We start from the raw sequence: 17501 nt of genomic DNA, 5'->3' as shown, positions 1-17501 counted from the left end.
AATGATAACTCTGTACTAACCCTTAGATGAGACAATATTTAAAGATGGATGAGTAAAACTGAGAGCACTAAATGACAATTCATTTAATCCAAACTTTTCAGAATGATATCATCTTCAAGTTCCTTAAGATATATATGAAAACCCAGTTGAGGCAGTAGGCACATTTTCAGGACTGGCAAGATTATTGTCCTAGAATTTGTATTATCAGCAAAAACACTGTGGAGTTCGGAGGCCTAGGGCCTTGAAGACCTTGCAGCAAATCTTGGTGGTGTACGGCAGGATCCAGAGGGCACACTGTGCATGAGGCTGGGGCTTTTCAGCCTCTTATTTATTTATTTATTTATTTATTTATTTATTTATTTATTATTTTTTCTACAGCATGGGATTTGAAAGCCCTGTAACTTTGTAGAATTTTTTTAAATTTATTTTTTATTTTCAGCATAACAGTATTCATTATTTTTGCACCACACCCAGTGCTCCATGCAATCCGTGCCCTCTATAATACCCACCACCTGGTACCCCAACCTCCCACCTTCCGCCCCTTCAAAACCCTCAGATTGTTTTTCAGAGCCCATAGTCTCTCATGGTTCATCTCCCCTTCCAATTTCCCCCAACTCCCTTCTCCTCTCTAACTTAGAATTAAGTTTTTATTGACCCAAAGTCTTTCCTACCCTGTGATGATTAGGATTTGCTTGACAGAGAGACAGTGAAAGCACCGTTTAGGCTCATTGGTATAGGCGAATCACTACTCAAAGTACCTCTCAGAGGGGGCGCCTGGGTGGCTCAGTTGGTTAGGGGAACAGTTCTTTATTTCAGCTCAGGTCATGATCTCAGGGTCCTGAGATTCAGCCCTGTTTCTGGCTCCATGGTCAGGGGGGACTCTGCTTGGGATTCTCTTTCCCCCTCTCCCCTCTGCCTTTCCCCCTCAAATAAGTACATAAATCTTCGAAAAAGAAAAGTACCTCTTAAAGGAATGAGGAGATATACACTCACATCCATACCCACATGACACACATCCACACTTACCCATATATTTCACACACATCACATACATTACATCTATACTTATTTATCTATCAACATGAGACAATATAGGGCAAACATGAGTGACCTAATTCCTATAAAGCCACTGGTTCAAGGGAAGTGTTAAAAGTTTCCATATGCTTAGAAACAGATACTTCCTTATGGGAGAGAGAAACCAGACATAACAGCCATTGAGGCATAAAATCATCTGAACAAAAACAAGAGAAATGGTTTACACAGAAGTAATAATTTCAAGCCTGTATGTGCAAGTATTTTTGTTTTTAGGCACCCTAAAAAAGGTCCACTGTGAAGAAGGGCATCCTGTTATTGCATGGGGATCATTATAGTAAATCCATAAGCTGATGATTGTGGGACTGATGGGTACTCCCCCATTCCTAGACCTTCAAACCTTGGAGGAGTGCCTTTATAAGCTGTGCAAGCTACGTCTTCAAGAGCAACATTTCTCTTTCTTGTTAGTTCCCTTGTGTGCAAATTATCTCTAACCAGTTCCACCTGATTTGTTTTGTTTTGATTTTTCTCTCTCTCTTCTTTTTAGCATTCATTTTTATGACATTGAGTCTCAGGTCTTGGGGATCCAGCAACACACTGGTCTTGGGGGTCCAGTAACAAACATATAATGAAAACCTGAAGTGTTCACTGACAATTTTAACTCCAACCCCCAACTGCAAGTATCATTCTACTTTCCTCCATTTTGAGATTTGTAATTTATACCCCAAGGTGAGGAACAGAATTTCCATTAATCTAAGCCTCCAGATTCCATGTCTTTAATGTACATAAAAGACTTTATAGGGTTGGTATAAGGATTAATGAACAGATTTTTATCATTGCATTTATTCAAAAATCTTATTCTAAATATATCTCTGTCAGCACCATATTAGGTATAGGAGATATTAACCAAGGTACTTTTTCTGATCCCGACTTATAGTTGTGAGCTAGGTATCTATACTAGGGAGTTCTCTGTTCTTTATTAAATATTTCCATAAGTGGAGGGGTTTATTTTCTTTGCACTTACTTCCACACTGAGATTACCTTTTAATATAAATTTATTGTCTCGTGGAGTAACACACCAAGTCACTGAGACCAGTAAAAAGGAAGTCCAAGTCATATTTATTGTCACCTGTATGCTAAAATATTAGGAGACACTGAGTGATAAAATATTAAATTACTATATATCTGTCTGTCATAAAGCCCTAATTCTAAAGATACATAATAATATAATACAACTTGAAAACTGTGCAGATTACTTTGACCCCAAAAGGAAACTTTAGTGAAGGCCTTCTAAAAGAGATGTCAAGAAAACCTGAGTTTAGTCTTGAAGGATAAATATGATTTGACCATCGTCTGAAAAATCAGAAGGCATTCTCCGTAGAGGAAATATCATGATGTGAGAAAAATAAGCTGAAGTGGAAGCACCACCATAAAAGAATAGTGAGAAGAGGCCTTCAAGAGAAAATGTTACATTAGGTATTTATAACTACACACACACACACATAGTCTTATAGAAGAAAGTATTTTTCCTTCAGCTATAGTAATGGAACTTGATTTTAAAATTTTTTATTTAGGAGCGCCTGCGTGTCTCAGTGGGTTAAAGCCTTGGCCTTCAGCTCAGGTCATGATCCCAGGGTTCTGGAATTGAGCCCCGCATCAGACTCCTTGCTTAGTGGGAGCCTGCTTCTCTGCCTGCCTCTCTGCCCACTTGTGATCACTGTTTGTCAAATAAATAAATAAATAAATATCTTAATTTTTTTTTAAATTTAAATTCCAGTTAGTTAACATACAGTGTAATATTTGTTTCAGTTTTGAGCTTAGCGATTCAACACTTATGTATAACACTCCGTTCTCATCACAAGTGCCCTCATTAGTCCCCATCAACTATTTCACCCATCCCCCACCATAAGCTTCCCTTTGGATGATGATCAGTTTGTTCTTTACAGATAAGAGTCTAGAACTTGCTTACTTTTATTTAAAAATTATTTTACTTATATTTCAGATCTTAACAGAAGACTGTTTTTTAAATGCTAATTTCATATTTACCTCACTGTCTTTAATCTGAATTTCCATTTCTACTTCAATTATATGATAATAATGACAAAGAGGATACTGACTGTGATCATAAACATTAACACAGTTGATTTTGTTCTATATACAATGTTATAATACGTTACACTGACATTTCTTATGCAGTGACATCAATGCCACTTGGTATTTTTAAGCAGAGATTAAGATATTAACAGTTGTGCTTTTAAGAAATGCCCTTTACAGAGGCATCTGGGTGGCTCAGTCTTTAGGCATCTGCTCAGGTCATGATCCCAAGGTCCTGGGATCGAGCCCCGCATGGGGCTCCCTCCTTCACAGGAAGCCTGCTTTTCCCTCTCCCCCTTCCCCTTCTTGTGTTTCCCCTCTTGCTGTGTCTCTCCCTAGCAAATAAAAAAATAAAATCTTAAAAAAGAAAGAAATAAAGAAAAAGAAATGCTCTTTACTGAGGCTTCTGGGTGTTGCAGTTGGTTGAGCATCAGATTCTTGGTTTCTGCTCAGGTGATGATCTCAGGGTTTGGGTATTAAATCCTGGGCAATCTCTGTGTTCAGCATGGATTCTGCTGGAGATTCTGTCCCTCCCCCACTAATGCTTGTATGCACCCACTCTTTCTCTCTAAATAAAAATACTAACAAAAAGAAAAGAAATGCCCTTTACTAAAACTAATGGAAATTCAAACAAATCTTCATAATTTCTTCCTTTATGTCACCTATTGACTAAATGTGTGTTCTAAACAATTCTGTATGCATAAATGTTGATATTATTTAAATAAGAATTAGAACTTGTCTTGAATGTAAAATCTAGAACTGTGTATTACAGCAGCACAGATAAACCTGAGAAAGCACAAAATCTGACCCCAAACTAGTAGTTCTCAAAGCGAAATTTTATTATTTAAAAAGAGTTAAATTAGAAATCAAGTTAGATATTTAGAGTAAAAAATCTTGGACACTCGATCTCGAATCTGTTTAGTCTTCACCTCATACACAATAGGATTGAGCAAAGGAGGGGCAAGCAGATAAAGGTTGGACAGAAGAATATGAATGTAGGGTAGAATATGGAATCCAAACCTGTGTGTAAGGAAGGAGAAGAAACCGAGGAGATAAAACTCGAGGAAGACACAAATATGGGCAATGCAGGTATTGAAGGCTTTGAGCCTAGCTTCCCTTTGAGGAAGACTGAAGACAGTTAGAAATATTTGGATGTAAGAGAGTGTGATGAAGACCATGTCAAATCCAAGTATAGTGAAAGCCACAAAGAGACCATAGATCTTGTTGATTCGAATGTCTTCTGCTGCCAACTTCACAATGGCCATGTGCTCACAGTATGAATGGGAGACCACAGTGGTCCGGTAGTGTTTCAGCCGACATTTGATGAGGATGAGACACGGAGCTGCAAAGAGGGCTGCTCTGAGCGTCACTCCAACCCCAATCTGAGTGAGAAGTTGGTGGGTAAAGATGGTTGCATGTCTCAGGGGATCACAGATGGCCACATAGCGATCTAGGGCCATGGCCAGCAGAATTCCTGATTCGATGCACTGGAAGGTGTAGATAAGCAACATCTGAAAGAGACAAGCATCAAAGTATATTTTTGGCAGATGAAACCAGAATATTCCTAGCATTTTGGGTAAGATGCAGGTACTGAGAGCAATGTCCGTTGCTCCAAGCATTGCCAGGAAGAGATACATGGGCTCATGGAGGCTGCGTTCAGATCTGATGATGACCAGGAGCAGGGAATTTCCAAATAGAGCAGTGATGTACATGGCACAGAAAGGAATTCCAATCCAGAACTGCACAGACTCCAATCCAGGGATCCCGATCAGTGTCAGCACCGAGGGCATGAAGACTGTGCCATTGAGATTGATCATGAGCTTAGGGACCTTTGATTCAGAACTTCTGGCTGAAAATGACAGTATGTGTTGACTGTCTGTCTTCTGTTTTCTCTTCTCACCTAGATTCATTCATACAATCAAACACTTAATATGGTTTCACTGACATTTTGTCCAACCTACAGACATTTGTGTTCTCACTATTGAGAGAAAACATATTTCTATTAATATTAATGTATTTCTATTAGGGTTTTATGTTGTCAGTTTAAAACTGTCCCACTGAATACAATTTTGGTTTTTATTGTTAATAGGATATGGGTATTTAACTGATATGTTACCTATATATTATTTATTTGTGTCCTACCCAAGAAACATTTAGTGAAGTGGTCAAGCAGACAGCCACGAAAGGAATACACACTGTTCCAGGTGCTATAGTAATCACTGGGTTAAATACTAATTTGTAAGTTAGGACTCTTAATGTCAAGGAGACAATACTAGATAATGACATATTACAAATGTAAAAAATACAGGTAACAAGCATACAGAAGTGGTGTGACACAGTATTTAGAGTCCATCTATATTCCAGAAGTGGATGTCAGGGAATTTTCCCCCAGAAACATGAATAAAATTAGGTATTTTAGAGGGAGAAAATAAATATGACACATGAATGGAAATTTCTTATGAAAGCTTTAAGCCACAAGTTTTGACATGGGAGAAATCTTTCTTGATAAAATAATGTTCAACAAGTAAAAGTTTCTTTCTATTTATTTCTCAGAAAATTTTCTATTACTAAAATCTGTTTAGTTAATAATAACTTTATTTGAAAATATTTACAGGAAAAATTAATCTTAATCATTATTATTTTAGTAAAGTACACCAGAAATTATGAAAATGAGGAACAGAAATATTTCAAGTGCACTGCAATATTGAATAGATAATTCTATTTCTTCAGTGGGATTAAATTTAGGAATATATAAACCTTTAATAAAAATGACCAGTTTTCATATTTTTACCCTTAATATAAGTGCTATTCAAAACGTACAGTCTAACTCTTCTTTGCTCCAAGACAATGGGGTAGAATGGCTCCCAATTCTTACTAAATGTAATATTGGAGAAATTATAAAAAAATGAGGCTTTCTTGAACAAGGTGATACACAAATGTATTAAAATAATAGAATACATTGAAATTATTTGGAATTACACCTCCAGTGAAAGTTCGGTGATTTGCTGTATCCCTAATGCATTTATCTCCTATTGTATTTCTTCTTCGATTACTTTTTCCTGTACATGGTACCCTTGGATAATATCACTGAGTTCAGTTTCTTTTCCTCAAGTCCATTCTTTCTGCTATGGAAATGCTAGCACATGTTCCAATACATGCATTTGCTTGTAATTCCCATTTAAAAAAAATCATTATAATCCCTGGAAGGTTATTTTTCCCTTACATATTGAAACTGGTTCAATCCAGAATAAAATTCCCATAGAATTAATGCAGAGTAGAGTTGCTGTACCCTTGGATACCTCTTAGCATCTTGTCCATGTCAGGATCTGCATTGATGCCCCATCCCACACATCCTTGCAGAATCTTTCTTTCGTGGCGATGGGGTGAATTGAGCTTGATGAAGCAGATTTCTGATTTCAAAATTATCTTTCCTCTAAATTTTCAGAACTAAAAGAGATAAAAATATGGAAAGGCACACCATTTTATAACGGGATACAGAAATAACAAGGTCTGAGTGGTAATGATCAGTCCTCTGACTGGATTCTACTTTTGATAGAAAGTACCCACCATGGGTGGCCTCACTGTAGAATGGTAAGAAAGCCTGTTTAGTTCAGATGAAGGTAATTAAAAGGTAATTTAGCTTTATATTCATTTAGTCTTTTTCAATTTAATGTTACCATCAACAAAACCCCCATATAACAAGTGGATATAGGATTTCTATAAGGGAAAACTTTGATGTGTATTTTTATAAATGACAGCAAAATATCAAATTTCCCTAGGAGAAAAAAGATCAGAATGTGGTCCCATTGTTTCAAAGTCTGTCACCTATTCAATGGCTGACTCACGTAATCAGCCTCTGAACACTTCCACCATTTTCTCTCTCCTCTGATTTTTTTCAGTCTCTTGCTCACTTGTTGCTGGAATTTTATCCTCACTGCTTTCTCTAACTTATATCTTTCTATTTCCTAATTCACATCTCAGTGTATAGCTCAAAGATTTTGTCTTTTTCTTTTTAATATAATAATAATAATAAAAAAAAAACTTACATAGCTGTAGTGTATTATACTTCCCAGCATTAAGGTCTCAGGAAACTACCTGGATTCTGTACTCTGTCCACACAGAACACTTTTTGTTTAGTGGCTCAGATCATGGATTCTGGAAATAGAGTTTCAACTCCTTTAATGCTTTAACATGAGTCTTATTTTCCTGCGCTTATACCCTGTTTATTTCAGATTTTCTCCTGTCCCCATGATTTTACCATCTAACAAATATCTGTTTGTTAGTCATCCCTCAGCTCAAGCTTCACTTCCTCTATGAAACAACTCTTTATTTCCTTAGGTCAAAGTCCGTATTCCTCCTTTTGTCCTCAGTGAAAAGGATAGACTGTTTAATGACTAGGACACACTGAAAATTAATGAATCAACTCAAGTTTAATTTTCCCTGAATTAATTAAATATCAAAAATATACAAATTTTAATGCAGATGCAAATCCACTTGCTGTCTTGTCAGGTGTCTATGTATAAGGGATAATAAAAGACTACAGTTAGGAAAAATGAGAATGAATCTAGGAAAAACACTAAGAATCTTTGTATCTTGATGCATAAATTTCATGTTTTTATTATAGCTTTACCTTCCTATGTTGACCTGAGCAAGAATCCATACTTTTCTCAGTTGAAGATTTGAAGAATTTCACTATTGCTGAGCCAAGGAAAGAAAGGGGAAATATTCAGTAGACCAAGAAGTCAGTACTATATTTTTATACCCCTCAAGTCCTAGCGCAGATCTTAAATGATGTACCAATGCCCTTTTCAGAATGTCTGCTCAGAACTGACACTTGCTTGGAACTAACAATCCCTTCCATACATTTACAGTTTCAGTTCCCTGAACTGCCTTTGCATCTTCTCCATACTTCTCTCTAGATCTCTCAGGAACCTATGAGGACATATACTCACAATCTTCGTATGTGTTTGCACTTCTCATGCTTTATCATGGATGAAGAAATCATTTTCATAGGCCAATATAAAACAAAAATAGTACCATCTTGTAGCAAGGGCTATGTTACAATTCTCCCTAGGAATGGGAAGTGATAAAATTGTCTTCTCCGCAGACCACAACTTTATTCAATTCTCCTTTTATTATTGTCATTATTACTGTTTTTATATGGAGAAAGCATATATAAGAAATGTGATGGTGAATGCTTTGCACACAGAGAACCCAAACAAGACCTGTCCAGTCAGGATGTGTGATATAAGTCTACAGGCAAGGATCTTCATCTCCATTGTTGAAGGAAAGAATGTATAAAGGAAACATGTTCTGTACATTTTTATTCACTATAAATACATTGGTTATTGTTTTTTTCCTAATTCCCGTTGTGACTAATAGAGACTGAGAAAAGGTGTGTTGCATAGACTTGCCTTAGATTCTGTGTGGGAGAGGAAAGGCAGTCTTATCATAAAATAATGAATGTGAGGATAGGATTCTATCCTGTGGGATTCCTCCTGTGAAATGACCTATGGTATTTCTGAAGGACATAAAGGAGCAAAATAAAAATCATTAATTTTTTCTTATCAAAACAGTGATCTATACCAGGGTCTTCCTCCACTTGTGTGACAATGGCCAATGACTTAAATTTTATTACAGTATTCCTCTCATCTATGAAAACAATAATACCTAGAGTTGTGAAAACAATTTTGTGCATTTATGAAAACTCATAAAATACAGCATGATATGTAACAAAAGCATAATAAATGATGGCTAATGTACATATGTTTGTTAGATGCCATGAATTTAAAACTCTGTTATCTGGGCAGTTTTCACATTTCAGCTTCATTTTTTGATACCCTGTCTGAGTTTATAAGTCAATAAAGAAGAAACAAAACATGTAACTCTTGATGATCATAAAATTGAAAAAGGAAAATAGAAAACCATTGTTTGTACTAATATTTTTTTTCCAAAGTCATGCTGCTATGTCTTTGGACAGGACACTTTACTAAACTGAACTGATTTCCCTCTTCTTTAATTGGTGAAATACTTCTTCTCCTTACCTTTACACAAAACCATATTTTCCTTATCTTTGCTTACTTACCCACTTCAATCACAGTAAACTACCATGAGCTTACATACTGAACAATTTATTAAATACTATTCAATTTACATTTTCTAGCATCATCCAAGTTATAGCTAATTGACGTGATCAAAAATACTTGAAGCTATTAAGTAGTAGAGAACCGATTATCTTATAACTCATCTCTGTCTCAAAGAGTGCCGCAAAGGTAACAGACTGGCCATAGGGGTAAGTAGGACCTTGGCCTATGTTTGGAGTTTACCATTATATTTGGGCAGAATTCTACATCTCTGAAAAATAAAATGACATAAAGAAAACTTTTTGTCATCAGGTTTATGTGAGACAGCAGTTAAGGGTGAGTGAGTAAATCTAGGGATCCTTTTCCCCCCTTTTTTCTTCATTTATTTGAGAGAAAGAGAAAAAGAGAGATAGAGAGAGCATGTACAAGCAGGGGAAGTGGTGAGGAAGAGGGGAGAGGGATTCCTTGAGCACACTCCCCACTGAGCTTGGAGCACATCTAGGCTCAAGGTAGGTTTATCCCAGAACACTGAGCCCATGACCTGAGCCTAAACCAAGAGCTAGCTGCTTTAACTGACTGAGCCATAAATCCTACAACTTAAAAACAACAAAAAAGCAAATTTCAAAAAAGTGAGCAAAGACTTGAATAAACACTTCTCCGAGAAATATATATAATTGAATAGTTACCACATGTAAAGATGCCCAGTATCACTAATCATTAGTGAATGAAAATAAAAACCACAATGTGATGCCAGTTTACAATCATTAGGATGATTATTGTAAAAAAACAAAAACAAAAACAAAAAAGCAAACAAACAAACAACAACAACAACAGACTAGCAAACAAATAAAACCAAGAAAATAACAAGTGTTGGGAAGCATGCAGAAAAATTGGAACATTTGTGCATTGTTAGTTGGTACAGAAAATGTTGTGGGAAACAGTATACAGTTCCTGAAAGAAGTCAATATAGAATTACCATATGATCTAGCAATCCCAGTTCTGATTGCATACCCAGATGAATGGAAAGCAAGGGCTTGAACAGTATTAGTCCTCCAATGTTCATAGCAGCATTGTTCACAATAACTAAAAAATGCAAACAGTACAAATGTGTATGGATAGACAAAATGTGATATATTTATACAACTTAATATTGTCTAGCCTTAAAAAGGAAAGTAATTCTGACACTGGTTATAATATGAATGAACCTTAAAGACATTATACTAAGTGAAATAAACTAGATAGAAAAGGGAAATTACTCTATGACTCCATTTAAATGAGGTACATGGAATACTCAAACTCACAGAGACAGAATATAGAATGGTGGTTGCCAGGGGCTGAGGTAGGGCAAAATGAGCCTTTATTGTTTAACTGGTACAGAGTTTTAGTCTAAGGTAATGAAAAGGCTGTGGAGATGCATGGTAGTGATGGTTATACATCAATGTAAATATTTAATACCACTGAACTGTGCACTGAAAGATAATGACAATTGTAATTTTTTTTTAAAGATTTTATTTATTTGACAGAGAGAGATCACAAGCAGGCAGAGAGGCAGGCAGAGAGAGAGAGAAGGAAGCAGGCTCCTGGCTGAGCAGAGAGCCCGATGCGGGGCTCGATCCCAGGACCCTGCAATCATGACCTGACCTGAAGGCAGCGGCTTAACCCACTGAGCCACCCAGGCGCCCCACAATTGTAAATTTTTTATTATGTATATTTTGTCACAACAAATATAAAGTTCTTATAACATTCCCCTCCAACTAAAAGGAAATAAACAAAAGTATCCCTATAGATTCCAAATCAAAGGGGTTAAATACAGAAATTTAAAAATGGAGATTGTGGTAGACTGAAAGTGTTTATGTTTTACTCCATGACTTATGAATAAATTAGCTAGCTCACATGGCAAAAGGGTGCAGATGTGATTAAGTTAAGGAACTTGAGATAGGGATATTTTTCTGCATTATCTAGGTAGAATTGTGTAATCATAGGGTCCTTGTAATACAGAGGTCTAAGGGTCAGACAGAACAGATAAGGGACAACAGAAGTAAATGTCATATTAAGGCTACAGCTGAAGAATGAAGACCACCTCTAGAAATTAGATTTTCCTTTATATCCTCTAAAAGAACAGAACCCCACTGACCCATTTTGGACTTCTAACTTCCAGCATTGTAAGATAATAAATTTGTGTTTCTTAAACAACTAGATTTGGGGTAATTTGTTATAGTAGCAATAGAAAACTAATACAAAGCTATCTTACAATCAGTTGAAGAAGTAGGTGCAGCTTCCAGAGTGAGGCAAGATTAATCCTATAGGGATTGTTACACTGATAGAAGATAGTTTAAGTCTTGGAGATTTATGTTTGCAGTAATCCTAATACAGGTGTAGTATCAATAGGGTTCTATCAGAAAAGTGAGATTTTTTTTTTTTGAATGAGATTTGATAATTGGATTCTAAAACACAAAGAGCATAGTAATGAATCAGAAATTGTCTTTGTCCTCAAGATGGTTCACATCTAATTGGAGAAAAATGAAAACAGACATATAGAGCATTTCTGGATTATATTAAAAATCCTATGTGAAACAAGTAAATTAGACAATACATTCAAAATCATTGTGTAATAGGATTAGAAATCCTTATGGACCCATGGAATTATGAATTTATTGACTTAAACTCTCTATTGCAATATGGTGATATTTAGATTTGCTTGGCAGAGGCATGGTGAGAGTAACACTTACTATTGCTTCTGTCTAGAAGACAGTATACTACAATTGGTGGGGGCAGTTAGTTAGTGATTTTCCCACATAATTAGAAGAATATATACAGCTCAAGTATCCCACTATTTATATAAATTTGAAGATAATTCCAAACATGTCAGAATGCAGACAATTCTGGACAAACTAATGCTAAATTAATGCTTTTAAGCCCCATAAACATCGCTGGACATGTATTCTTCACAAAGATGAAATTCACAATCTTCTTACAAACACAAAAATACAAAAAGTTATGGAAAAAATATGTAGCAGTGCCAATATATTCATTCAGAATTCATTTACTAACTAATTTTTAAAGAAAAATTATATTGAGAATGCACTTTGAATCCTGGTTAATGGTATTGAGGATACAGTAGTAAAAAAAAAAAAATGAAAGTGAAACCGACAGAATAGACCCCATCCTTCAAATCTTTATAGTCTAAAAGATAAAATAATCAGTAAAAAATAAATTCATCAGATTACCACAATGTACACTTTAAATATCTTATCATTTTTTTTATTCTCTGCTTTCTTTTTAAAAAATTTTTTATTGACTCTCTCTGCTTGACTTATTTCAAGCAGAGAGAGTCAATTATCATATGGTTTCACTTATTTGTGGAGCATAACAAATAGCATGGAGGACATGGGGACTTAGAGTGGAGAAGGGAGTTGGGGGAAATTGGAAGGGGAGGTGAACCATGAGAGACTATGGACTCTGAAAAACAATCTGAGGGTTTTGAAGGGACGGGGGGTGGGAGGTTGGGGTACCAGGTGGTGGGTATTATAGAGGGCACGGATTGCATGGAGCACGGGGTGTGGTGCAAAAATAATGAATACTGTTATGCTGGAAATAAAAAAAAAAAATTTTATTAACATATAATATATTATTTGTTTCAGGTGCACATGTCTGTGAATCATCAGTCTTACACATTTCTCAGCACTCACCATAACACATACCTTCCCCAATGTACATCATCCAGCCATTTTATCTCTTCCCCCACCCCCTACCCCTCAGCAACTCTGTTTATTTCCTGAGATTAAGAGTCTTATAGTTTGTCTCCCTCCCCAGTCCCATCTTGTTTCATTTTTCCTTCCCTACCCTCCACCACCTCCGCCCCGCCCCTCAAATTCCTCATATCAAAGAGATCATATGATAATTGTCTTTCTCTGATTGACTTATTTCACTTAGCATAATACCCTCTAGTTCCACCCACATTGCTGCGAATGACAAGATTTCATTTTTTTGATGGCTGCATAGTATTTCATTGCATATATATCTATATCTATATCTATATCTATATCTATATCTATATCTATATCTATATCTATATCTATATCTATATCTATATCTATGTACCACATCTCCTTTATCCATGCATCTGTTGGTGGACGTTTAAGTTCTTTCCATAGTTCGGCTATTGTGGACATTGCTGCTATAAACATTCGGGTGGCATGTGTCCCTTTGGATTACTACATTTGTATCTTTAGGGAAAATACCAAGTAGTATGATTGCTGGGTCATAGGGTAGCTCTTTATATATGAAAACCTCTATTTTAAATGATTAAAGAGTTAATACTTATTCATCAAGAGTAGTACCAAGTAGAAAATGGTACTACTCTTGATGAATAAGTATTAACTCTTTAATCATTTAAAATAGAGGTTTTCATATATATATGATCCTGTACTTTTCAGCAAAGATTTGGAACACTGATATGTGTTACAACATGGATGGACATCAAAAGCATTATGCACAAGTAAAGAAGTCAAACAAAAACAAAAACAAAAACAAAAAACAAAAAAATGCCTTGTATGTTTCTATTTGTAAGACATATTCAGACTGGAAAATCTATACAGACAGTAAGGAGATTAAGTGGTAGTCAAAGACTGGGGCTGAAAATAGAAAATGATTCTAAATAGGTACAAGTTTTCTGTTTTGAGTGACTTATATTCTAAAATTAGATTGTGGAGAAAATTGAAAAATATACTAAAAATGCTGAATTCCATGGTGATGTTAATTATATTTCAATAAATTTTGGTCATTCTCACATGATTTTGGCATACTCATAGCTATCTTTAAAACACCTTTCCATTTGGATTCATTGATATAATGCTCCCCTAGTTATTATCATATCATTTTCAAGCTATCTTTGGTGGTTCAACTATATTGTATTTTAAAGTTCAAGTATTATAGCATACTCATACTTGATCAAGTTATCCACCTTCATGATTTCAAATACCATGTTCATGATCATGACTTTCAAATTCATTATCCAGGTTTACTCTTCTCATCAGCTACCTGATACCTATATCAAACCTCTGCTGGACATCTCTTCTTCAGTGAAGCCTGGGAAGAACAATAAATTGAAAAGCCTACATCAAAATCAAGTCCCATGCACCTGCACCTTGCTTATCTCAGTAAGTGGCTATAGGATCTCTGGAGTTTCTCATCTCAAAAATCTAAACATGGCTGGCACCTCCGTGTCTCTTATCCCTGACAGTCAATCAATTACCAGACCTTTTGAGCCTACCAATTAAATATATCTGGTATGTGCCCACTTCTTGCAACTCTCTGAGTGAACCCTTATTCAATAGCTACTGTATCCTTTTATTAAGACACTCCTCTCTGGTCTTCTGCTGTCACCTCGTGTCCTTCTCATCTATTTGGCACAAGACTGACTTTCTTAGCATACATGATTGATTATTTCACCATTCTGATTGCAATTCATAAGTACTTACATATCACCCTAAGGATTAAAACTTACTCTTTCCTAACATTGCTTCTGTCTGCATTTCAACATTTATGTCTGAATTTCAAATACCTGAATCTCAGGTATTTGCTTGCTTTCCATACAGTCTGATGTATTCTCAGTGTTTTTGTTTCTTCTTCTGATTGCCTGAAAACTTCTTCTTTTTTATTTTCCTCTGGTTGTTTTCAAGCCTCAACTACACATTACAGGGCAGTCACCAATTCCTCTGTACTCTTATCACGTCCCCAGTTAGGCTTGTCCCTGCTCTCAGTAATGATATTTATCAGAATTTTTAATTTGGATGTATGATTAAAAATTTGTATCTGTGTCATTTCTTATACTGAAGGCAAAATGCTCTTTTTGCTCTCCACAGTTTTCCTGTACCTGAGCAATGCCTAGCACTGTGTCTGAAACACTGAGGGTACTTACTCAATATTTGTAATGGATTTTATTAATGCTCCACAGATTCTTCAAACTCAATATGTTCAATGTAGTTTCCACTATCTCCACTTGCATAAATAATGCTATTTCTTTGTCACTATCTCATTGAAAGACACATCATCAATTTGATTTCACAAACTAGAAACATGAGCATCAACTATGAAGCTACTCTGTTCAGCAAGGCACATGCAGTTATTAAGGTGTGTCCATAGGTCCTAAATATTCTTCTATCCCTTATCTGATATTCTCTTTTCACAACCATTCCTCTAAGAGAGGTATCATCAGTTCTCAATCCTGCTTTTGCAGAACTTTCAAACTAAAATATTTTCTGTATACTATGGAGAATTTAAAATACCATTAAGAAATCCCAATGGAAAAAATCCCAATGATACTCAGTGAAAAAGTGAAGAATGAAATTTTTATGTGGAAAAGGTAATATTTATAGCATGGGAAAAAGTAAGAATAAAATCTTTGAGGTAGTTGGATTCCATATTTTTTTTATTTCAAAATTCCTTTGATAGACTTGCATTAGTCACTAATGGGGAAAAAATAAGAGAGGTGGGGGAAAGCTCAACATTATAGTTTCAGATGTTCCGCACCTCACCTATTGGAATGAAGAAAGTCCAATTTCACCATATTATGTATTGTGGTATAAGGACTAATTAATGGAAGAATCTAAGCAATAAGCATGTGTCCAAAATTGAGGAGGAAGAGGGTCTAAATGGAATGAAAATATTGAATAATGGAGAGTCATGATTTTCATATAGCAACCATGTTTCAAGAACACGTCAACAAAATGCAGACACTTGTTCCATATATGATGGCCATGATTATTCTACAGCAGACATTCGGAAATATTTTCTGGAATGTGTATTTTAAAAATTAGTTCTATTTTCCCTCTTGTATTGAAAAGCCTCTTAAGTTCTTTAACACTCAAGTCCTCATTAAACAATAAAATGTTATAATAATTATTATTCATATTGCAAGTTGTTGCACATATGGGAAGTGGCTTCACTCTTCTGACCTTAAACATTCTTACTGATTGCATCCAAGGCTCCTACTTCATTTTTAGGGAAAACCACTTCTTCATCCTGCTTCGGATCTGCTGGGTCTTTACACTGTAGATGATTGGATTCATCAGGGGTGGAAAGAGAATATAGATATTGCCCATAAGCACATGAACGGAAGGTGAGAGATGCTTTCCAAAGCGGTGCACCATGGTGAGGCCAATGATGGGGATGTAAAAAACCAGGACAGCACAGATGTGGGATACACAGGTCTGCAAGGACTTGAGCCTCTCCTCCCGGGATGCAATTGCCAGCACTGTATGCAAGATGAAAACATAGGAGATGAGAATGAGCACAGCATCCAACAACAAGGTACCAATGACCAGAGCCAGGGCATAGAAGCTATTGAAGCGGATGTCAGAGCAGGCAAGTCGGAGTAGGTCCTGGTGCAGGCAGAAAGAGTGGGAGAGGATGTGGGGGCGGCAGTAATGGAAGAACTTCAGGTGAATGATGACAGGAAGAATGGACAGTGCACTTCTCATCAAAATTGCCACCATGACATGAATGACTCTGTTGTTGGTCAGGATGGATGTGTAGCGTAGGGGATTGCAGATTGCAATGAAGCGATCAAAGGCCATGGCCGGAAGGACTCCAGACTCTGTGCAGGAAAGTCCGTGGACAAAGTAAGTCTGTGAAATGCAGGCATCCAGACCAATCTCCTGGCTGAGCCCCCACAGGACCCCCAGCACCGTGTGCACTGTGGAAAGCCCTATGCACAGGTCAGTGAGGGCCAGCATGGCCAGGAAGTAGAACATGGGCTCATGCAAGCTCTGCTCTGTCCGGATCACATGCAGCACCAGGCAGTTTCCCAGGAAAACCACAGCATAGATGGAGGAGAAGGGAATCGAAAACCAGGGATAGTACTGGTCTAGGCCAGGGAATCCTGTGAGAATGAATACTGAGGAGTTGATAATGGAAGCAGAAGAAGCAGACATGATTATGTGAAGGTAATTTTCCAGAGAAGATTGATATTTACTGACTAGTTTTGTCCAATGATCTGCTGTGCTGAGAGTAGTGGAGTATGACACAGCTACTCACACTGTAGCACAGGTAAGGCACATTGTAGAATCCCACGAAAGCTCCACTCTACAGGAGAAGCCACAGCCTAGTATGATTTCCCAAGAAAGTTCCTTGATAGTAGGTCTCAGGTCATAGAAGCAAGTCAATGCCCTGACCATTTTGGGCAAATTAGATCATTAACTTCATTCTCTTTTAATCCTTCTGAGTCACTTGTAGGACACACAGCAGGTGACAGTGGCTAAAGTTCTTGAGGGCATAGGGCTGTTCCTGCTG

General features: G+C 36.5%; 2 protein-coding genes across 2 annotated transcripts; both read right to left on the bottom strand.

Moving 5' to 3' along the window:
• Positions 1-3992: 3992 nt before the first annotated feature.
• On the bottom strand, positions 3993-4943 carry LOC116598072 (olfactory receptor 52A5-like). Its single transcript, XM_032356277.1, has one exon. The coding sequence runs from the start codon at positions 4941-4943 to the stop codon at positions 3993-3995; it is 951 nt and encodes a 316-aa protein (XP_032212168.1).
• Positions 4944-16198: 11255 nt separating this feature from the next.
• Positions 16199-17143, bottom strand: LOC116599787 (olfactory receptor 51V1-like). The gene has a single exon (XM_032359762.1). It carries the CDS (start codon positions 17141-17143, stop codon positions 16199-16201), a length of 945 nt encoding a protein of 314 aa, XP_032215653.1.
• Between the last annotated feature and the right edge of the window lie 358 nt (positions 17144-17501).

Source organism: Mustela erminea, chromosome 9, assembly GCF_009829155.1.
Source record: "Mustela erminea isolate mMusErm1 chromosome 9, mMusErm1.Pri, whole genome shotgun sequence".
NCBI classification, from domain to species: Eukaryota; Metazoa; Chordata; class Mammalia; order Carnivora; family Mustelidae; genus Mustela; species Mustela erminea.
Note: the sequence above shows the minus strand (reverse complement) of the source record. Positions and strands in the feature narration are given on the sequence as shown.

Bases quoted from the DNA above. Each gene is read 5' to 3' on its own strand.
- LOC116599787 (XM_032359762.1), bottom strand. From the start codon at position 17,143: ATGTCTGCTTCTTCTGCTTCCATTATCAACTCCTCAGTATTCATTCTC.
- LOC116598072 (XM_032356277.1), bottom strand. From the start codon at position 4,943: ATGATCAATCTCAATGGCACAGTCTTCATGCCCTCGGTGCTGACACTG.